Genomic DNA, 25,592 nt, shown 5'->3' with positions numbered 1-25,592 from the left:
GCTTACATGTATTTTTATAAGCAACATTATTTGATAAAAATCCGAAGTATCAATGTAAGCAGTTGTTAAATAACCTAACATTAGTAATGAATTCGATGGTTTTAACATTCACCTACATAAAATAATAGTGTTAAATTTAACACTAATGAGTTATTTAGTTTATACAGATGTTTCTGTGGCGTATTATAACTGGTGATGAAAATTGAATGCTCTGCTGCAATCCCAAGTATAAAAAGTAAAGGGTTATTCTAGGAGAGCCACCTAAATCGACATCACCATGTTTTCATAATAATAATTCATTCTTACTGACGAGTGAGGGTTCTCTATTTGTGAATATTTTTGTCTGTGAATATTTCTCGATCAAATATCTTGTTCCAGATGTCAGTTAATGTCAAATGAATAAATTGATCGATATATTGTTGCAAAAAAAAACACGAATTATAGGGAGTAATAGACATAAATTGATCCTCTTGTGTAGTAATTACACATAACGTTTCCGTCTACCAATTATTCAAATCAATGCAGCATAGTTTGGCTGACGTACGGTTTCGAAATGGCGAGTAAGTGTGAAAATAGATAAATGACTGGATCACCACCATACCAGTATCGTTCTTTAGACACAGTATCTAAACGCCAGTATCGCCACGTTGCCAGAAAATCGAAAAAAAAATCGTGCAAAATTTCTCAAGTGGAAAAATGAGCGGAGCATTTAATAGCTCCATAATTCAAATTAACTGAATTCAATATTTAGCTAATATATTAGATTTTTCAGTTAATCTCATGCAGCTATTTTTGTAAATATTTATCATATAAAACAATCGTAACTACTTCTACAATGACTTTCCTTCTTCCTTAATCTCTAAATGACCTTCTTAAGTGAAGCTCTTGAGTTAATTTAATCAATTGTTTAGCTAAGTGTTTATCAGTCTTCACTCAGTTTAAGTTTCCTTAAGTTTAATAAAACAGCTCGCTTCGTGAACCACAAGATACAAAAGTTTATATTCCTTTTTTCTACACATACCATATTTTCAATGATATTTTCTTTGTTGTTGTAAGATAATCAATGAAGGAAAAGTATTCAGATTTTATGTACAAAGGATAGGCAAAATAATGTGAATGCTATTCAATATAGTAAATCTTATTGCATGTTGGTAACACTGCTTCCATGTCAAAAATGCGGAACCCCAAATGAGGAACCCCAAAAAAAGCCTACAATCTAAACTACTTGCCTCTTGCAATCAAGCATGCAGGAAGTTTCATTATTATTATGGGCGGCAATATCGCGATATTCGGCTAGTTCTCTCATTAACATCACTGACAGGATGAGTATTAAGTAATAAATATCTCGGCACCCTCATCGCAGCATATTGGTGTCAAACACTGCTCGACAAAATTCAACCATTGTTTAGATCAGAAAGTGAAGGTTATACTACCATCTCTAAAACCATTGAAGCAATAGGCGGATGTTTTGATACAAATATGGGACTACAATCCATTGGAACATATTCAGGTATTCTACGAATTTACTCCACGAACTGTTTTAAAAACAAATGGTGGCTCAACACCAATTAAAAATTATTTAAATGGCCCCTAGGTAAATAAAAAACTCATAATTTGCTGAATCTTCAAGAAATTTCTCTTCTTCAAATGTTCAAGACCTAAAGTGCCTCTAATATCAAATCGAAGAAAAAAACTATACAAATTAAGTGATATACTACAATATTTTAACGCCCACATTTTACTGTTTATTTGGAAATATTGTGCATTAATATTTACCACTTAGTAAACACAATACTTGTATATAACCTTCTGTTTTTTATGGTAACCTAGATTTTTCATAAGTAAACCTACTGTACCAACCGAATGTTCGACATAATTACAAAAGTTTACAGAAAATCGGATGTCGAGTTCAGTAGCAGTTGCGTGAATTAAACAGGAATTGAAATCGAAATTCTCCCGACCTTCACGGATTAATTCCGAACACTCTCGACAGCCGTACAGAAACACCTTGTCATTTCTCATTTCTCATCCAAGACGGATTTTTTTCTCGAAGAACGATTTGCCGTAGACGTCGCCTAGAAAAACAGGTTGTTTCCCATCAGGAAAATAATAAAAAAGGCAGCGAATCGTTTATCATTGTCTGGTGCTAATGTATACAGGACGCATTTATTTCTTTGCTTTTGAATATCTTTGGTAAACAAAAATAAATCACGTTACTATGGAATCGTGTCTCTCGCCCGACCTGGATATGAATGTTCAAGTTGAATGTACGCCTTACCAACAGTGTCCCGTTTATAACACGTTAACTGAAAAGTTTCCGACGCATATTTTGCAAAATTTTTTTTATTCAACATAATTCCCCTCAAGGGTGATACACTGCATTTGCTTCAAAATAGGCCTCAGTTTCGGCAATCGTGCATCACTTCTTCATTCGACGCCAATGTGTTTCGTGAGGATTTTTTTGAGATGTGAGAACAGGAAATAGTCACTGAGGGCCAGATCTGGAGAATACGGTGGATGAGGAAGCAATTCGAAGCCCAATTCATGGATTTTTGACACGGTGCATTATCTTGGTGTAGCAGCATTATATTTTTCTTCAAATGCGGCCATTTTTCGCCGATTTCGTCCTTTCTGTTGATGGTCCTTCCTTTTTCAAGATAGTCAATGAAAGTTATTAAATGCGCATCCCAAAATATAGATGCCATAAAATTGCCAGCCGACTGTTACGTTTTCATACGCCTTGGAACAGGTTCATCATGTGCAGTCCACTCGGATGACTGTTGATTGGACTTTGGAATGAATTGATGGAACCATGTTTCAGCCATTGACACATATAGATGCAAAACTCGGGTTTATTACGCCTGATCATCTCGTCGTTGTTTTTGGTCAAAAGTGAACTCGCGCAGCTCCCACTTTGCACGGAGCTTTCTCACACCCGAATATTCGTGAATGATATGATGTACACATTTAGTTGATATCTTTGAGTGTCTGCTATTTCATTCAATTTCAATTTAGGATCATTCAAACACGTCCACTGCGTTCACCGTCTTCGGTGCTCATTTCACCACGTCTAAACATACCACTCCTTAATGATTGATTTTCCTGGGGCAGTGTCCGGAAACTCGGTATCAAATCAAGCTTTTGCTTCAACTGTAGTTTTTCCCTTCAAACATCAATATTTTATCAACACGTAAAATTCCTTTTTATCCATTTTTTTCACAATTAAAAGAGTTGCTTCACACAAAATGCTATAATTCACAAGCTAATGCTCCGATAGCTGTCAAATTTATACACGCATCTTTTGAGGGTTAGGGCTAAAAAACGTATAGATATAATTCTAATAGCGCCATCTATGTGTCAGGCCGGGGACTTTAAAATTGTTGTTAACTGTTATTAATAACGTTAATTTAACTTGTAGAAAACACGGAATATTAAATAGATTTCTGTATATCATGATTTCAGCTAGTCTTAAGAGTAAATTTTGTTTTATATATAGTAGTTGTCCCCGCCGGCTTGGTTGGCGCAGTGGTAAAGGCGACAGGACGGTCCTCCTACTGTTGCGATAGTCGCGGACTCGAGTACTGCTGGGGCATGGTCGTAAATTTATGTTGTGATTGTTTAACAATTTTGTTTGTCCTTAGGCAAGAGTGCAAAATCCGACAATGAAAATTATCCCAGTCACGCCAGTAACCAGACTGGGTAAGACCGGATGTCTTCTGAGCTGATTTGTAAGTTGATCAGTCGCTAGTCGGTAGGCTTAATGCCGAGGTCCAGTCGAGATAAACCCCCCTTGGTAAAAAGGAGATTTTAATATATGTATATAAAGAAAAGTAGTTGACCCAGCGATATTGGTTCAATCAGCGGCATTTACATATTTTAAATAAAACAAAAGCATATATCATTTATTGTTTGAACTAACACATTTTCTGTTCACTAATATTTGATCCTAGTACGTTATTGCCGTTGAGCCTCGCTCCTCTTATCTCACATGGCTATTCAGCAGATTTTCTTTCTAATTAAAATGACATACATTGACTTATTTTTTACTACATTCTTACAAGAACTGCTGTAACAGACGATGGTAAAATGAAAAGTTCAGAGCCTGAAAATGATATCACTGCAATTTTCAGGTAACGGTTGTAATAATTATTTTATTTTTATTTTTAATATTATATTGAGAGTCTAGTATCAACATACCAGTTTGTTCAAAAACGTATGTTAGTATGAAACAGTATGAAAAAGTATGTTCAAATATATTTTATACATAAAGCAAGCCTTCGATAATGTATGGCATGACGGCCTTGTCTATAAGCTATAGAAAATATTGCCGAGACAATACACTAACCTAGTAAAATCTTAAATTACAGCCAGAACGTTTAATGTCCAACAAGAGGGAGAATACTCTACAATAGAAGAAGCTCAATCAAGTCTACCACAAGGAAGAATATTGGGGACAAATCTTCATACATAATTTATAGATGTGATATATCACAAATGGGAAATATTACGATAGCTACTTTGCTGATGATATTGCCATTGTTACTGTTGGAGATACTAACAAAGAAGCAACCCTAAAATTATAACATGGCAGGGTCAAAATAAATAATTAGACCAATACATGGAAAAAATTAATCAAAGTAAATCTATAAATATTCAATTCCTCTACAATCAGAAAGCACAAACACCAATAACAATAAATAGTACCATCATCATTTTATCTCTTGATGAAATCTCTGAATAACTCTTGAGGCAAAACTTCGCTGGAAGGAACATATTAGAAATAAAAGGAAAGAACGAGAATTGAAATATAGGAAGGTATACTGGTTAATTGGAAGATAATTACCATTATTGGTATATACTAAATTACTATTACGCAAGCATATATTGAAACATATATGGCCTAACTGAATTCAATTATGGGGATGTTCCGCAAAAATCAATGTAAATATAATTTAAATTTTCTAAAACATTAGGGTCCTAAGGTCCTAAAGTGGTCCTAAGAAGCACAAAGTGCGCACAGTACCATACCATTGAGTGCTTACACCGAGTCCTTCATATACCACTCAATAACCGCAAAAAAGTATATGGATAACACCAGAACAGAACAGTGACCCAAAACAACAAACCATCTGATCTTGTGTAGTGTAGTGTAGTAACGTTCATAAACATCATCAGCTTAGAGTTAGGACAAATGGATCTTTCTAGATATATACGTAAATTTAAGCTATTGCAAAGACAAATTATAGCTTAGTGACAACAACTAGTGACAATGTAACATGTAACTAAAAAAAACTTAAATGTATTTGTTTAATTTTTATTATATAAATGTTTTTATCAAAAACAATATATATATATATATATATATATATATATATATATATATATATATATATATATATATATATATAGGTATCCAATATTAAGCAAATGTGTTTTTTATATCTATTTATAATCATTCATAAGTGTAAGAATTTTACTTTCATGGACCTAATTCGCATTTTAAATAATAATCTTTACTTTTTATTGTTTCTAATCTAATATAATAATATGGTAATTCTGCTAGCTAATATAAAAATATCAGGACTATTAATATTAATAATATAAACTTATTATATGTTTCGATTATTCATAAAGGTAAATTATGAAAAGTAGAATTTTAAAAATTAAATCTATTTTTAATGATTTTTTTTGGTTGAAAATATTATAATTACAAACAAATTACTACCTTTCTGTTCAAGTAACAGTTCCTCCAAATATACCCTCAGGGTTAGGTAGTATGTGAATTACTTGTAAATATGTTGTTAAGAATGTAACTTATAATTGGTATTTTAATTACCTGACGCTGAAGTATTTCATTGTTAGTATTTTATATATTATGGTTTCAAAATACACGTTAACATAAATACATTTATCATTCAGTCTAAGTTGGATAAAGTCATAAAAGATTGTCTTGGACATTTACTAATATATCTGTGATCCACAAAATGGCTTATATTGTGCTGCTTATAAGAAATAAATTAAAATTAAATGTCCTATTTAATAAGTTGGGTAAGACTAGCATTTTCTTAGCCATAAACATAGTATCAAAACAATTAGTAATTAGTAATTACTACTGTTATATATTATATTCAGGGCAACAATTATTACTACGCCAAAATGTCTGCCTAATTTAGTATCAATTAGAACCAGATTAGATTGGCTGTAGACTTGTAATGCGCACACTCACTTCAAATTAACCTAGATCCATGTCGTGACATTCATAACTGCGCTTGCGTAAAAAGAAATTATTAGAACTAGTACTTGTTTCTTTTAAACGCAATATTTTCATCCAGCCCTGCTTAAATATTATGCAGATCAAATCAAACGGTCTGGAACTAAATGATAAGTTATAGTACCTTTATGATAAAATATATGCGTCATAAATAATACTGGTATATGCCCAAAATTTAGATATTTCTACCAGTTAATCTGCTTTATGTTGCGAGGCTTGTAACTGTCTGCCATAAAATTAGAATAGTGAACCTGGTGGACTATTTCCAATAAAACTAATAACGACGCTATATTTCAAACCGCTGTTGTTTTCGAGAAAAGAATAGAAAAGTTTCGATTCGTTGCACGCCCTGAGGTGTAATATATTTCGAGTTCTCTTTTTCTTTGTGACGGAGCGAAAGCGATATTTCGGAGAAGATGGACCCACAAGATATTTTTGATTGCATGGAACTGGAGCGATTTTATCTGGATAAGTTGTTTGTTTTGTTCCAAGTAGTTTTAACATATTTGTATTCATTCTAAAATTAGTGTTACATTTTATTATATACTATTTCATGTGTAACCACTTTTTCTGTATATAAGATCTATCTTTTTTTAAGTGTAGCGATTAATTTCTTTGAAGCCATAGTCACGATGGGAAAATGTTTCGCAACGTAAAATGTCTAGATGTCACTAATTTAACCTTATTACTAATTGCTTTGCTAAGAGCCGCGTAGGCATTTCATTGGTTAATCCTTTTCTATTGTACCTTTCTTTTTTTTATTCTTTTAGAGCTCAGAGATTCAGAAATATACAACCATCAGCAAGCATATTTAAATAATCATTTAAAGCACTCGTCATAAGTTAGTTTATTTCATCTCATTCGCCTTTAGAAAACTGAGAAGAGAATGTTTATGATTATTTAATAATGTTCAAATAATTTAAAACAAAAATTCCACTATTTCTATACTTTTTCAAAATCCTGTAAACTTATTCAAAAATGTTCTATTACGTTTTGGATTCCCTCAGTTTCGGCGATCGCCTCTTCATTTGACAAAAATTTCTTCCCAGCAAGCATTCTTTTGAGATCTGAGAACAGGAAATAGTCACTGGGGGTCAGATCTAGAGAAAACGGTGGATAAGGAAGCAATTCGAAGTCCAATTCACTTATTTTTGTCATGGTTTTCACTGACTTGTAACACGGTGCATTGTCTTAATGGAGCAGCACTTCCTTTTTCTTCAGACGCGGTCGCTGTTTCCAAGGTAGCCAATGAAAATTATTCCATGCGCATCCCAAATTATAGACGCCATAGCCTTGCCCAAGCCTTGGAGCGGGTTCATCGTGTGCTGTCCTCTCGGATGACTGTCGATTGCACTTCGGAGTGAAATGATAGAGCTATGTTTCATCCATTCTCACATATCGACACAAAAACTCGGGTTTATTACACTTGATCATCTTCAAATACTGCTCCGAATCATCAGCTCGTCCTTGTTTTGGTCAAAAGTGAGCTCGCGCAGCACCCACTTTGCACGGAGTTTGCACCACGTCTAAACTTGGCATACCAATCCTTGATGGTTCATTTTCATTAAGCCAAATTTTTGCTTCAACTGTGTTTTTTCGTTTCAAAAAGCAATATTTTATCGACACGTGTAATTCCTCTTTATCCACTCTTTTCACAATAAAAAAAGTTGCTTCACTCAAAACGTTATAATTCACAAACTAATGATACGACAGCTGTCAAATTTATACACGCACCTTCTGAGGGTTAGGGCTAACTAAAAACATATGGATTTAATTCCAGTAGCGCCATCTATGTGTCAAGCCGGGGACTTTTCAATTGAGCTGTTAGGTTATCCGCCATATTTGCAAGATTATTCAGATTATTTAATTAGAGGTCTGACTCTATCAATTACTGTTTTAATTTTACCTTGTAATTCTAAAATCAGTAAGATAAGCTAAGTCAGTAGACCAAGTTTCTTCATTTAAAGATTCAGAGTATGCATTTTTGAAGACGATGATTTGAAAGCATTACTCGATGAAACCATCAATGGGGATCGCTATCGACTACAATTAATATGTTTAACCAAGCACTGCGCGAAAACTAACAGGAAGCAAAATACAATGTTATCCTTTGGTATGATAACGCTCGACCACATGTTACAAAACCAGAGCAAACATACTTGAAAACATTAAAATGGGAAATGCTGCCACACGCGCAGTATTCTCCAAACCTTGTTCCTTCTGATTATTACTTCTTCCGACCTATGAATCGTTTCACTTCTTATGAAGATTCCAAAAAATTGGTCTACTCGTGCATAGCATCAAAAGATACGTCGTTTTTTCTAGATAGAATCCTTAAATTGCCTGAGATGCTTGCTTAAAAGATGGAAAAATTTTGCGGCTACCGATGGACAATTCTTTAAACAAAATATATTGTACCGATTTTCAAAATAACAACAAAGCTTCAAATTTAAAAAATCTTCTAAAACTAATATATAAGCATAAAATATCAGTACTGAAAATTTCAATAATTTCGATATTTAAATTATAGATCCAAATTTCAAACTATAAAATGTATATATTGTTATTGCCATGTGTGTATATAAATAGCAAGTTTTTAGATGTGGAGTTCATCAAAAACATAATAAAAAATAACTAACGTATTCCCATGTATTTAACTTTCAGCAAGAACATATTACCCCCATAATTCTGTTTATATATCGTTATTATATTTACACGAATTCAACGGAATACTTGAACGTCGCGAAGAGTGCCCGTAAATATGGATTGCTATGAGATATTAATGATATACGTCTTTACCGATATCATGGAGAATATAGCCAACCATAAAGATATTTTATCGATTATTCCGCTCAAAATGTTATGTAAGGTATAAGCATACAAAGTGTTCTAAAATATTTCTAATAATAATAGTAACAGCTTGTTTATATTTTGATATCTTATATATAAAAATGAATCGCAAAATATGTTCCTAAGCGCATAACTCAACAACGCCTGGACCAATTTGGCCAAATCTTTTTTTAAAATGTTCGTTGAAGTTCAGGGATGGTTTTTACGGCGAGAAAAATTAGAATTATTGCTGGAAAAAACCCTAAAAATAGCCCTTTTTGTTTGAATTTGTTTCGTGTATCAGTTGACAATTCATCTGTCATCTGTCAAAAGTCATCTGTAACAGACAACTTTTTTTTTTTAAATTTGATATGACTTGAACTCAAATCCTTTTAATCCGTACGAATTGTTTTATTTATTTAAAATTTTTTATTTGTTTAAAATTTAATTCAAATTTTAAATAAATAAAACAATTTGTACGGCTTAAAAGGATTTGAGTTCAAGTCATATCAAATTTAAAAAAAAAAGTTGTCTGTTACAGATGACTTTTGACAGATGACAGATGAATTGTCAAGTGATACACGAAACAAATTCGTATATCGTGTTTTGTGCAGAGTGTTTAGTTAGTTAGTGTTTGTTTAGTTCGTGATTAGTGAAAAAATAATTTATATTTGATTCGCGTGAAGCGCGAGCGCGACATTCAACTAATAATCGCGCAAGTTTGAATCCAGCTGCTTTCAGTTACGATGTGTCAATTGACTACAGTAACTACCAATGTGTTGTTATTGGTTCTATGAACTTGGTTTGCTCACACTGTAAGGCATTAAAATACAAAAACGAAGCCAATGGATTGTGTTGCGCAAATGGTAAAGTGAAATTGATACAATTGGATCCACCACCAGAACCATTGTACTCATTGGTTTCAGGAATAGGAACAGATTCTATACACTTTTTGACACATATTCAACAATATAACAATTGCTTTCAAATGACTTCATTTGGGGCAACAAATGCAGTTCGGGAAAATTTTATGCCAACTTTCAAGGTATGTATTATAGCAGTTACTCATAATTATTTTAGCGAACAAAATTTTCTGTCACCAAAGTTAAGATGTGTTACTAATCTTCAATTTCTTAATCATTACGAAATATATCACTTAGTCATCATATTATATGGTGATTCAGTTTCAGTGACACTTTTATTATATTTTATATTTGATAGATATTAGTTAAAACTAAATATATACTTTTTAAGATCAAATATTATTTAAGTTTGATCATTGACAATCCATTAATTTATACCACACCATAATATTTTTTTTATTTACAGATACAAGGGCAAATATATCACAGAGCAGGTTCACTGTTACCAGTGTCAGATAGCGACAACAAATTCCTGCAAATTTATTTTATGGGCAATTCACCACAAGAAATTGATCTGCGTTGTGCACATAACAATTTAGTAAAAAGGTCTATTGTAGAACAATTACAAACTTTATTTCATCAACACAATCAATTGATTATATTGTTTAAAACTGCCCTGGATCTGATGCCATCCGATAATCACAAAATTGTAATCAGAGCTGATAAAACACCTGCAGGTCAACATACAAGACGTTTTAATGCACCAACTATTGATGAAGTTGCTATCGTTGTAGTTGGAGAAAACTTGGAATCCCGTGATATTTTTTACATCGTCGGAATTTTCAATTACAACCTATAAAGGAAACACACCGCTCATATGATGCACTGCAATATCCCATTATATTTTGGCAAGGTGAAGATGGCTACGATTTATCAATAAAAATGATAAATCCCATTACAGGTAACTAAAATATTAGTTTAGCTATGGCGATAATATCTCAGTCACTATATTATGTATTTTAATTTTATATTTGAATGTTATTAAAACAAAATCTGTTTACAGGTTCTGAAACCAACAAAAAAGTCAGTTCAATGAACTATTATTCATACCGCCTAATGATTCGGGAAAATGCAGATAATCACATATTGAAATGTCGGCGATTATATCACAAATATGTTGATGACATGTATGTTAAAATTGAAACGGAGAGATTAACATTCATCAGGTTGAATCAAACCAAACTCCGATCTGAAGAGTATATTCACCTTCGAGATGCGATTAATACTGATGGAAATGCACAGAATGTCGGTCGGATGACTATTCTTCCAGCAACATACATCGGAAGCCCTCGGCATATGCACGAATATGCTCAAGATACCATGTCGTATGTTCGTCATTATGGTACAGCAGATTTGTTCATCACATTTACATGCAATCCGCAATGGATACAAATTAAGCAGGAGTTATTACCTGGGAAATCATCCATTGATCGTCATGATATTACAGCCAGAGTCTTTAGACAAAAGTTGAAATATTTAATGAATTTCATCGTAAAACATAATGTGTTTGGTGAGACACGCTGCTGGATGTATTCTGTGGAGTGGCAGAAACGAGGATTGCCACATGCACACATTTTGGTTTGGTTGGTTGAAAAGATAAGGCCAAATGAAGTTGATGCAGTGATATCAGCTGAAATCCCTAATGTACAAGTAGATCCTGGATTGCATGAGGTAGTTATCAAAAACATGATACATGGTCCCTGTGGAACTCTTAATCAAAATTCACCGTGTATGATGGATGGTAAATGTTCAAAACGATATCCACGGACATTAATATCGGAAACAATTACTGGTAATGACGGTTATCCATTGTATCGTCGCAGATCGACAGCAGACAATGGAAAATCAACAATTGTCAAATTAAATTAACAAGATATTGAAATAGATAATCGTTGGATTGTTCCATATTCACCCATTTTATCAAAGACATTCAAAGCACACATCAACGTTGAATCTTGCCATTCAGTGAAATCGATTAAATACATTTGCAAATATGTAACCAAAGGGAGTGATATGGCTGTGATTGGAATTGGTGCAGAGAATTCTAATGATGAAGTTACCCAATACCAAATGGGCCGCTATGTCAGTAGTAATGAAGCAGTTTGGCGAATATTTTCTTTTCCTATTCATGAGAGACACCCTTCTGTTGTTCACTTAGCTGTGCATTTAGAAAATGGACAAAGAGTGTATTTTACAGCACAGAACGCAGTACAAAGAGCTGCTCAGCCACCATCTACTACATTAACCAGTTTTTTTGAGACATGCCAAAACGATGATTTCGCACAAACATTGCTATATTCTGAAATGCCAAAATATTATACCTGGAATCAATCCTCAAGGAGATTTATACGACGGAAACAAGGAAAACCAGTTCCAGGATATACAGATGTATATTCCACCGATGCGATTGGCCGGATTTATTCAGTACATCCAAGCAATGATGAATGTTTTTATTTACGACTGCTATTAGTCAATGTACGTGGCCCAACATCATTCCAACAGTTACGAACTGTTGATGGTGAATTGTGTGGATCCTACAGAGAAGCCTGTCAACGTTTGCAATTGCTTGAAAATGACGCTCATTGGGATCAAACTCTCAATGATGCTGTAATATCATCACACACTCATCAAATACGAACATTGTTTTCTATAATCATATCTACATGCTTCCCATCAAACCCAATTGATTTGTGGATGAAGTACAAATATTATATGTGTGATGATATTTTGTATCAAATACGGAATAGAATGGGAAATCCAAATATACAAATCAGTGAAGAAATTTACAATGAAGCATTGATTTCAATTGAGGACATGTGCTTGATAATGTCAAACAAACTATTAATTCAATTAGGCCTGACCGCGCCCAATCGTCCAATGCATGACGCTTTTAACCAAGAGTTGCATCGAGAAAGACTGTATGATCTCAACGCTTTGAAAGAATAAATTCAAACAAATCTTCCACTGTTAAATGAACAACAGAAGTATGTATTTGAAACTCTTATGAAAGTAACAAATGATGAAACTGGAGGGATTTATTTCTTAGATGCACCTGGTGGTACAGGAAAAACTTTTTTTATTTCATTAATATTAGCAACAATTCGCTCACAAAATAAAATTGCACTTGCACTCGCTTCGTCGGGAATCGCAGCAACTTTGCTTGAAGGTGGTCGAACAGCCCATTCAGCACTAAAATTGCCATTAAATATGCAAAGCAATGAAACTCCAACCTGCAACGTTTCGAAGAACTCTGCAATGGCAAAGGTTTTGCAGCAATGTAAATTGATTGTTTGGGATGAATGCACGATGGCACATAAAAAATCTTTGGAGGCTTTAGACAGAACCTTAAAAGATCTACGTAGCAATAATAACCGATTTGGTGGTGCAATGATTTTATTAGCAGGAGATTTTCGTCAAACATTGCCAGTGATTCCACGATCAACGCCAGCTGATGAACTCAATGCATGTCTAAAGTCCTCCAATTTGTGGAAACATGTTAAAGTACTTCATTTAAGCAAGAATATGCGTGTCGAGTTGCAAAATGACCAATCTGGAAACATATTCTCTAAACAACTCATTGACATTGGTAATGGCAAATTTCCTATAGACATGTTGACGGCTTGCTTTTGCTATGACTATAAACAAGTCCCAGGGGCAATCATTAAGTGTTTGTGGTATTAATCTAGAAAACCCATGTTTCTCACATGGTCAATTGTATGTTGCCTGTTCCCGTGTTGGAAAACCATCAGATTTGTTTATCTATGCGCCAGGTAATCAAACAAAAAACATCGTATACCACAAAGCAATATAATGATAATAATAATAATAATTATGATTCACATGATTAACAATAAAGCGATTACTTACTTTTCAATCCTTATATATGTTTTATTTAATTATTTTTTATTCACAACGCCCTATCACCAGGGTGATGGTTCTGTTCAGGAGAATTTTTTAAAATACGTAGGCACAAAAACTGCCACATTACAAATCTTTTTGACAGGACGAAGTCTGTCGGGTCAGCTAGTATAGCTATATATATTTTGTTGTTTTGCTGTTTATATTTTGATTTTAACGAAAGTATGGAGTATTAATTAAAACAAATGTTAAACAATCTGATAATAAGATATAATATAAAATAAAAGATTTCCATTTAGTGTTATACAGTGGATACAGAGGTTAATCGATATTTTTTTATTTTATTTTTTAATATTTTAAAGTCTCCTTTTTACCAACGAATGTTTATTTGGACTGGACCTACAGTTTAGCGTGAGCTTCGAACCACGGTCCTCTGCATTAAGCCTACCGACTGGCCAATGAACAACTTAAAGGCCATCCCAGAAGACATTCAGTCTTACCCAGCCTGGTTACTGGGGTGATTGAAATGATTATCCGTTGCATAAATTACATCCATGCCTCAGCAGGATTCGAACCCACGACTATTACTACTGTAGGAGGACCGTCCTGTCGCCCTGACCACTGCGCCAACATATCCCATTTCCGCTGTCAACAATTTAAAAGTTGTTATTTTAATATTAATGGGAAAGAACGAACTGGAGGAACAAAAAAGCTGAATTGATGAGCTCAGGCTCTCAAAGAATCTGCAGACAGCTTAGTTGATGAATAATTAAGTGCTCAAAAAATATACATAAGAGGAAAAGGAGGCTTTGTAATCAAAATTGCCACATATATTTACAATATTTAGTAAATTCAAATATTGTAATTTTAAATATATTTTGGACAAATAAGTAATGATAACAATAGTAATTAAATAATTTATAATTTTTATCTTTTATCTGTTACCAATACAGTTGATTATTTTTGTTTCAGGACGTTGAGTACTGTATTCTGAAGACATCTTTATTGAATCGAAGGCATGCAGCTGTAAAATATTATTCAATGATTCTCTGGTGTGATACATAGATGGCATCGCTGTTGGTATCATTATTTTCATGAAAATGGCGGGATTTTAATAAGTATATTCTTAGAGAAAACATAGTGAGACTATTGAAAAGTATTAGCAACAAACAATTCAACGAAGACCGGTTATAAGTCCAAGCCTATCAGCGATACCAGCCACTTTTAATTATTCAATAAAGCATAAAAAATCTGGGTGCTTATCGGTTGAGTAATCAATGAGCTTCAATTATTCACTATTTCACTCAAGAATACTCACTACAATACCTCAATATTAGAGCTACCGGTAGGTCGGCTAGTTTTAGTTAATAAACGCCACTCCAATCTGACGGAAAATAGTTAATTCAAATTTTGGAAAAAATGTTACTAAGGATTAACAAAAGATCATATTCATTTTTTTATTTTATTAATATCAAGTTACAATTCGACTCTACAGGGACTTCAAATTAGCTACTTATCTAGAAAGACACATTTTACGGATAAATTAGATTTTTTACATTTCATAATATACACTTTTTGTAGTTTAGTTTCAGTTCTTTTATTTTTAATAGAGGTATTCAGCATTGTTACTGTAAATAATACGGTATTTTTACTGGTATATAAATAATTTATCAATAGGTGAATTTAATATGCACTCGTTGACTTTTATTCTCCATGGGTTCACTTGTTTATATTATTACTTGGGTGTTGCAGTTTTCTGGTTACTTCTCCGCTATTGTCTCCAGCAGCAAACATCACAATCTGGTTATTAGATGTAGCTATAGTAATATTACATATTTATGGTATTTCACATGTGTAGAGTAGGTAAAAAACATTACTCAAAACACTGCCTTGCAGTATACCTACTTCTGTTAGTTCCATTGTTGAGTAAGCTTCTTCTTATTATCCGATTTCAAAAAAGGAGGAGGTTCTATGTTGGTCTGCATATATTTTTGTAGTGTATGTTTGACGATTTCTCCGTCAATTATGGACCGATTTTCAAAATTATTTTTTATTCGAAAGAGTGCGCATCCGGGGTGGTCCCATTGGAGCCAAGATAGGAGTTGTTGGGTGGGAGGGGGTAAAATTGAGGGTAAACCTCAAATTTCAAAGGCGCGGTGTATAAGTATGTTATTGCTGAAGTGGTGTGACGAATGATCGGAAGTAGTTCAATGTAAGAATGAATCAGTTTGCTTTTTAAGCATTAACCATATCATATGAGACGTCATAGAAACGTTGTAGGCAACTGTTTCTATAGTGTAATGGTTATAACCTTGAGCTCACAAGCGATGATCTTGGATCGGTGCCCAACAGGGTAGCAACTTTTTGTTCTAGTTTACTTGGAACATTTGTCAAATCAACTAGACAAGGTAGGGGACGCCAGGGCCTGAAACGTTCCTTATTCTCAATCATTGTTTCTTTATTACTCCGTTACCTCATACGGGCTCTATTTTTCGGGGGCTATCCATTGTTATTCTTAATCAAATAAGTGCGTAATTAATTGAGTATATATATTTAACACTTAAAACTGACAAATAAAATATGTTTAACAAAAAAATAGAACCCACTTCAAAAAATAAATAAAAACTCACTAAATTGTAAAAAATAATAAAACTTAGACTTTTAAGATAAAAAAAACGTTCTGAAATAAAATATGTACGTAATAATCGTTGTCATAACTAAATAAAAATAAATAAAAAATGCATTTAACTTATCTACACGTATTTTATATTCTAATATTTACACAGAATTTAGCTTAATATCTACTTAAATCTATTTATCTATTTACAATATTATTTTGACTACTACCAACTGATTAGTTTGAAGTCGATGTCGAGCCTAAACAATAGAAAAAATAGTAATTCAATTTTGCGATATATACACAAAATTACGTTACGAACAAAACAAAGTTCGAAGGTTTGTAGTGCGCCCAATATTATAGCTGAGCAAACCATTTGTTCTTTCTAAGCTTTTTCAATAATGTCTATAATACTATGTACCTGGTCATTTTTGGAATCTATGAGCATGAAACCAAACTGATGTGCAGGTATTATATCTACCTATGATGGGTTTTATCCTTCCTTACAGGAATTTTTCATATATTTTGGGTATTACTAGTAGCAATTAAATTGGTCGAACAGGATTTACTTAATGGTAATTTCCATGTTTCGAAATAATTACACTTTCAGCTATTTTCCAAGCATCCGGGACCTGTTTTAATCATAATACTACATTAATCAAGTCGAAGAGTTTCATAAATGCCTTCGTTGGTAGACTTTTCAGCACTTCAGTTCTGATATTAAGTCACAGTCTGGTGCTTTCTTTGAATTAAAGTATGACATTCTAATAATTATTATATATTATAAGTAAAAAACAGCTATTTACAAGCATTTTGATATTTGAGTAAACATAAGTAAATTTCGTATCGTATAAAACAAGGTAAATCTGTAGAGTTACTAAGTAGTGTAAAGTTTACTAAACGTATTTTATATTCCAGTATTTACACAGAATTCAGTTAATATTTACTTAACTCTATTTATCTATTTACAATATTATTTTGACTACTACCAACTGATTAGTTTGAAGTCGATGCCGAGCCTAAACAATAAAAAAAATAATAATTCAATTTTGTGATACACAAAATTGCGAGACGAACAAAACAAATCGAATTTGTTGCTCGATATTGAGTTCAAAGTTCGAAGGTTTGTAGTGCGCACAATATTATAGCTGAGCAAACCATTTGCTCATTCTAAAGCTGTTTCACTAATGTCTATAATACTATGTACCTGGTCATTTTTTGAATCTATGGGCATAAAACCAAACTGATGTGCAGATATTATATGATCAGATAACTATGATCAGTTTTATCCTTCCTTACAGGAATTTTTCATATATTTTGGGTATTACTGGTAAGAATTAAATTGGTCGAACTGGATTTACTTAATGGTGGTTTCCAGATTTCGAAATAATTACACTTTCAGATATTTTCCAAGCATCCGGGACACGTTTTAATCATAATGCTACATTAATCAAGTTGAAGAGTTTCATAATTGCCTTCGATGGTAGACTTTTCAACACTTTAGTTATGATATCAAGTCACAGTCTGGTGCTTTCTTTGAATTAAACTATGACATTCTAATAATTATCATATATTATAAATTAAAAACAGCTATATATAGCCATTTTGACATTTGAGTAAATATAACAAAGTAAATTTAGTATCGTATAAAACAAGATAAATCTGTAAAGTTCAAAACTATTAAAAAAACGGATTGAGTTCGGAAACCTTAAACAACCCCTAATGCTTACCAAATATCAATAATTTAATCTAAAGGACTGTTCTTTCGATGCTAAAAAAACACGCTAAAAGTTCCTACGCAGAAATCCAAAAATATCATAGCGAACCACGACAGGTATCAATGAATTGATCCAGTAAAAAGGTTGGTTTTCTTTCAAGGAAAATCTGTTGCTTTCTATGAAGCGTATTTTTAGTATTTTTGTAAGAGTTTTTTTATAGAACACTGTTTTAATGGCCAAATAAACGAGCATTTGTCTAAATATTGTTTTATAACAAGATTAGAACAATGAATATCTATAAAAATAAAATATGCAGGGAGCAAAATAAATTCATATAATGAATAACAGCAATTATTCAGTTCAATTATTAACAATATATCCCAGTTATAAAAAATAAATAAATTGAGAAATATTATAACACTAAATATGAAGGATGACATAAATAAGGTAATAAATATTTACGTGAAGAGATTTTAGTTACAAAAAATATTTGTCACTATAAAAATCATTTTGTCAACTTCTTTTCGCGGTTTGAAGATCTTCTACGCAGAATTAACGTCAGATAAGTAGATTTTGTCTCATTAACCTTGACATGCAGGCCATGTTTTCCACCACAATTTTTTTTTCAGACGAAGTTGGTGATTCCTTGTGGCTGATAATGGATCCTATATTGGATGATAAAATCACCGTATCCTCAGCATATGTTGCCAAAATAGTGGTGTTTGAGGTTGGTACGTCAGCTGTATACGGGAACACAAATATAATGATGTAATTTTTCGTTGAAGATTTTATTTATTTGATTGATCCATTTGCGAACTTGCCCTATGGTTCCGTGTTTATTACAGAAACCAAATTAATTCCCTGGTATTTCTTAATATTTCGTTGTTCTGTTACTACTTTGAGCCATTTGATGCATAGTTTCTCATCAACTTTTGATATCGCATGTAACAGGCTCATAGGACGATAGGAAGAAACGTCTTTCGAGTTCCCTGATTTTACAATTATAATGATTTGGACAACTTCTCAAGTTCTAAGCAAGGCAACAAGGCTAATATGGCATTATTAAAATATTTTTAATAAAAAAATTGAACCGACTTCAAAATATATATATTTAAAATAAAATACGTTCCTGATAATCATTGTATTTTTCTTTTTACAATATTATTTTAACTGCTACCAACTAGTCACTTTGAATTCGGTGCAGAGTAACAAATTAGACAGATTTATCTTATTCGTGATTTAATTTTGTGTATATGTTACACGTGTCACACGTTCATGTATGTATTATCATTTTTGTATTGTTTAGGTTCGGCATCGACTTCAAACTAACCAGTTGGTAGTAGTTAAATTAATATTGTAAATAGATAAATACAGTACTCAAATAAATTCTTAATTTATTTTTATTTAGTTTGGTCTTAAAAATCTAAGATTGATTATTTTTTACATTTTAGTGAGTTCTTTATTTTTTGAACTCGGTTCAATTTTTTTGTTAGCCTTATTTTATTTTTCGCTTTTTAGTGTTGTTATTTAGCAGTTATTTGAATAAGAATTACATTTGATAGCCCCCGAAAAATAAAGCCCATATGAGGAAATAGAGAAAATGAAGAAACAATGATTAAAAATAAGGAACGTTTCAGATTTGGGTAGGTATTAAGCTAAATTGTGTGTAAGTTGTAGAATATAAAATACATGTAGTAGATAGGTTAAATAAAGTGTTGTTTATTTAACGATTAGTATGTACATATTTTATTTTAAAATCCTTTTTTGTATTAAAAACGTAAGATTGATTATTTTTTACTTTTTAATGAATTCCTTATCTATTTTTTGAAGTCGATTCGTTTTTTTACTTAAAAATATTTAATTTTTCTCTCTTTAGTGTTAGATATTTACTCAATAATTTACGCAGTTATTTTATTAAGTATTACAATGGATAGCCCAAGTAAAAATACAGGCATGAAGGAAAATAGAAATTAGAATCAATGAAAAGACATAATTTGATAAATGTTCTAATCAAACTAGAACCAAAAAACACCATTGCTCTCTTTGGAATTGAATCATCGACCTCCGCATGTGATCTCAACGTTCTAACTATTATACCATTGAAACACTTGCCTGTAATGCTTCTACGACGTCTCATATGATATTGATATTGCTTAAAAACCAAACTCACTGACTTTTACACTGAACTACTTCCGACTGTGCGTCACATCAGTTCAACAATAACATTATACAACAATATCTATTTATTTTAGATAAAAAATATGTGAAAAAATTCTACGTGCCTTTGAAATTGGATTCCCCCACCAGATTCTGCTTTAGTTCCAATGGAACCACATTGGAAGTGCACCCGTTTGAATGAAAACATAACTTTGAAAATCGATCCATAATTGATATCCCCATTTTTTAAAAATATATTTTAAAGTTTTAGTGACCAACTCAGAAATCATTTCAGAAGTCATCCGGTCTTACCCAGCTTGTCGGATTTTGCACTCTTGCCTAGGACAATCACAAGTAGTATACAATCACAAACATAAATTCACGACCATGTCCCAGCAGGATTCAAACCAGTGACTATCGCAATAGTAGGTGAACCGTCCTGTCGCCTTTACCACTGCGCCAATCAAGCCAGACCCTCCTTTTTTTAAGTCTGTTAAAATTAAATGTTATCAACTTGAAATACTTTTCTAGCAGTTCTTGTAAAATTCTTCCAGTTAGTAGATCAAATCCGGGAGAATTTTTGGCATTAAACAATTCATTGAAACAAAATTCGAATTCAAAACTGTACCGCAGAATAATTTAGAAAGTTTCGCCACCTTATAATCAGCTCAAATCAAATTTACAGAAAACAGTTATAATAAAAAGGCTGCAAAATATATTCCAACATTTATTACAGATTTTCCCCTTGCATTTCAAAACTCGACCTTAATATTTTGTTGTTAAAACAATTTTTTACTTGTATTTATCCATGAAAACCAGCCTAAACGTGTCGTACTCCCGAGATTAGCCCGGTGGATTACCGGCAAAAAAGGTTGCATTAAAATTTAATCAAAGCCGAACAAATCCTGACCATCTCGCTCGGCCATACGAACGACTAAAATTAATCGGAGACAAACGATCGAACTGAGAACGAAATAATTCGCCGTCTGACCGGGAGTCCACTGCATTTCCGTGATGAAGGCGTTTAAAACGCAAAACGGTCTCAGCGATCCGGAAACGGGGTATTGGAGCGACAGGAAGTAATTGACAGGCAGTAATAAGTCGTTGTTTTATACGGAAATGTACATGTAGTAAGGCAGGATTAGTGATATCTTGTATTAAATATTATTGTTATATAATTAAAAAGATAACAAAATATCTGTTATGTAATTTCCGAGCTTATTATTCTTGCAAAAACTACGCCAGTTTCGTTATTTCCCGATCTTTCATAGTAAAAACTAATTCTAATGACATCCTGATTCTAACAACAAAAATGTTAATTTTATTTTAGAAATAAATCACATGTAAATTTGTTTGCAGCCTTCAATTATTTCAACCCATTTTTAACCAACTACAAAAAAGGAGGATTTTATGTTCGACTGTTTCATTTTTTTCAAACGTGTATTCGCCGATTTCTCCGTTAATTATGGACCGATATTCAATGTTCTTCTTTTATTTGGAAGAGTGCACTTCCGACCACCACCTGCACCACCTTCAGAGTCCATTGGAACCAAGTTAGGATTTGATGAGGGGAAGGGGGTAAAATTGAAGGATCAAACCTCAAATTTCAAAGGCACGTAGATATTCTCACGTATTTTTTTATTTAAAATAATCATATATTGTTGTATAATGTTATTGTTGAACTGATGTGACGAAAAATCGGAAGTATTTCAGTGTAAAAGTCAATCGGTTTGCTTTTTAAGCACTAACCATATCATACGAGACGTCGTAGAAACGTTATAGATTATGCCTAATATGCGTAATGTTTAGATTGTTGAGCTCAGACGCGGAGGTCGCTGATTCGATTCCCAATAGGCAGCTTTTTTGTTCCAGTTTAAATGGAACATTTATCAAATCACTTTGACTAGGTAGCGGACTCCAGACCCTGAAACGTTCCTTATTTTCAATCATTGTTTCTTTATTCCTCTTTTTCTTGGCATTTGGCACATAGTAAATATCTAACACTAAAAAGAGAAAATAAAATATTTTTAACAAAAAGATTGAACCGACTTCAGAAAATAAATAGGGAACACATTAAAAAGTAAAAATTAAACAAATTTTGAATTTTAACACAAGAAAACATCTTTTAAGATAAAATATGTATATAATATAAATAAACAAAAGTGTATTAACCTATCTAGTACACGAATTTTATATTCTACTATATACACACAGTTTAACTTAATACCTACCCAAATCTATTTATCAATTTATAATATTATTTTACCAACTACTAACTGATCAGTTTGAAGTTGATGTCGAGCATAAGCAATACAAAAATAATAATAGAATTTTGTGACATATACACAATATTAAATTACAAGCAAAATAAATCTATTACAAATAAAAACATTTTCCTTCATTTTCTAGAACCTAATCAGACGCGTGACAGTGGAAGACGCGTAGAAGGCGCTATGTCTGGTGAGTACAGTGGGTAACGCAGAACTTTCCATTCAAGCTTACAATTATTCCAAAGTATAGCTGAGCGTTGACACGCAAGAGAATATCAATAGTAGATATTTTAGTTCGACTTTAACAGCTCGTAACACTACACTTTGCTGATCCCACCATATACACAGTATAACTTTATTGTCGTGAATATTCTCGTTCACTGTTGATAACTTTCCAGGACCAACCTGTACTTAGGTTTATTCTAATTCATCCACTTTTCACGGTCAGTCATAATAAACTTAAAACATAATAAACATGAAAATACTATATATGCCGCGTCACAAGAAAAAGACAATTATTTCAAGAATTTATTTCAAAATAAAATTCAATATCGACAGTAATTAGTTCTAGTTAATTAAATTTTACTGCAACATCAGTATCGTAGAAGTAGTTATTTCACTACACACGTGAATGTACAACTCACGTGGATTAATTAAATAATCTCTTGTCTACAATACAACATAATTTCTCAGACAGTTATTTAGAAACTCAACAATGTCAAGAAACATTTTTTATTAAATAATATCTCATTGATATTTCTAACAATCATAATGTAATCTTTTGCTTGTCCAATTAGTAATATTATGTAGTACTAAATGACTACAAGAAATAAGAAATTTCACATAAACATTTACTAAGTTTGCTCTAATTATTTACGGTAATGTAATTTTTTTCTTTTTCATTCTTAAGTCTCTATGGAGATCACTATTTATGAAGGGCTCCCTGAGCCACTACCGCTTTTATTCATTTCCATTTCTACTATAGATCCCCATGCTTAAACATGAAGAATCTATGTTTATGGATTTCTATGAAAATCTATAAAATTTCAACATTTCTCAAGATTTTGTGGGCAGCATCTAAATTAATTTAACAAGACATTAGAAAATAATTCAAACAAGAACTGTACGGTACAAACCATTTGAAAAAAGTGTACTTGTATAAAGAAGTGTACTGAAAGCATAATAAAGTGGTAGAAAAACAATATTTTGTTATAATTCGATGTAAAATAATACAAAATACATGTTACAGGTTAGTCGTCAACATCTAATAACAATATACATATTATTAAAAGGTATTATTTTTGTAGCTAAGTTGACACAATTGTACTTTACAATGGAGTAAATGTTGAACATCAACGGTCATTTAATTTGTCTATAGCGCTTGGTCTCAAAGTATTTTGCGATGTTTATAATGGATAAAACAATAAATTTGTCTTACATTTTGTATTGCATCAAAGCCTTTATCTGAAGGTAACATGGCCAAGGTAGATTAAATAGCAGCTAAAAAGGAAATTCCTCGAAAAGGATCAGATTTGTCGTGGCTTTCGCTTCACGGAAAATCACCATATTACAAGGCTCCAATTGTAAAATAGTATAATTTTATCGAAAATTATAATTGCTGGTACCCAACGAGAAATTTAGCATTGTGCGGAACTTCAATTAAAAAGTCCCCGGCCTGACACATAGATGACGCTACTTGAATTAAATCCATATGTTTTTAGTTAGCCCTAACCCTCAAAAGCTGAGGATTGAGATGATTAAGAACTTCGCGTGTTGAAAAATATTGTTTTTGAAGAGAAAAATACAGTTGAAGCAAAAACTTGGCTTGAGGCCATGAATTTCAACCATCAAGGCTTGGTATGCTAAGTTTAGACGTGGTGAAAGAGCTTATTACCGACGAAAACATTTAAAAAATCCACAAAATAATTTTGAATGACCTTAAATTGAAACTTAATGAAATAGCAGACCCTCTAAAGATATCAACTGAACGTGTACATCATATAATTCACAAATATTTGGGTATGAGAAAGCTCTGTGCTAAATTGGTACAGCGCGAGCTCACTTTTGACCAAAAACAACGACGAGTTGATGATTCGGAGCAGTGTTTGAAGATGATCAAGCATAATAAGCCCGAGTTTTTGCATCGATATGTAACAATGGATGAAACATGGCTCCACCATTTCACTCTGAAGTTCAATCGACAGTCATCCGAGTAGTCAGTCGGCTGGCAAGGTTATGACGTCTGTATTTTGGGATGCGCATGGAATAATTTTCATTGACTACCTTGAAAAAGGAAGGACCATCAACAGCGACTATTAATAGCGTTATTGGACCGTTTGAAGAACGAAATCGCCGAAAAACGGTCGCATTTGAAGTAATAGAAAGTGCTGCTTGACCAATACAATGCACCGTGTTAAAAATCCATTAATTGGGCTTCGAATTGCTTCCTCATCCACCGTATTCTCCAGATCTGGCCCCCAGCGACTATTTCCTGCTCTCAGATCTCAAAAGAATGCTCGCTGGGAATAAAGAGGTGATCGCCGAAACTGAGGCCTATTTTGAAGCAAAGGACAAATCGTACTACAAAAATGGTATCGAAAAGTTGGACTGTAATCAATGTATCATCCTTGAAGGGAATTATGTTGATTAAAAAAAACTAATTATGCCAAAAATATGTTTTACTATGGTATGCCGGGGACTTTTCAATTGACTTGTTACTTAATATTATAGAATGACAATTCAAACACTGTACCCTGAAATCTTGTTTGTCAAGCTTCAGATATACAGTAAACAATATTTTTATTGTCTAATTATTATAATATGTAATGGGTATGTAATTTACCACAAATATGTTAGATATAAACTATTTAATTAATAATGTATATAACTATTTAACCTTTTTAAATATTACTCCTTAATTTATTATACTTAATAATTTATATTCTATTT

The 25,592-nt window shown here is 32.6% G+C and overlaps 2 protein-coding genes across 3 annotated transcripts in view; one reads left to right on the top strand and one right to left on the bottom strand.

Moving 5' to 3' along the window:
• LOC143195091 (synaptotagmin-15) overlaps window positions 1-25,592 on the bottom strand; it is a 345,027-nt gene that overhangs the window by 318,239 nt on the left and 1,196 nt on the right. The gene's annotated exons all lie outside the window — the stretch shown is intronic.
• On the top strand, window positions 10,838-12,868 carry LOC143195040 (uncharacterized). The gene is made up of 2 exons (XM_076401891.1): window positions 10,838-10,924; window positions 11,027-12,868. The coding sequence occupies exons 1-2, from the start codon at window positions 10,906-10,908 to the stop codon at window positions 11,890-11,892; spliced, it is 885 nt and encodes a 294-aa protein (XP_076258006.1). The 5' UTR covers window positions 10,838-10,905; the 3' UTR covers window positions 11,893-12,868.

This window comes from Rhynchophorus ferrugineus, unplaced genomic scaffold (genome assembly GCF_030347505.1).
Source record: "Rhynchophorus ferrugineus isolate W39M unplaced genomic scaffold, kcgeb_rfMv2 rfM1, whole genome shotgun sequence".
Taxonomy (NCBI): Eukaryota; Metazoa; Arthropoda; class Insecta; order Coleoptera; family Curculionidae; genus Rhynchophorus; species Rhynchophorus ferrugineus.
This window is presented reverse-complemented; position numbering and strand designations above follow the sequence as displayed.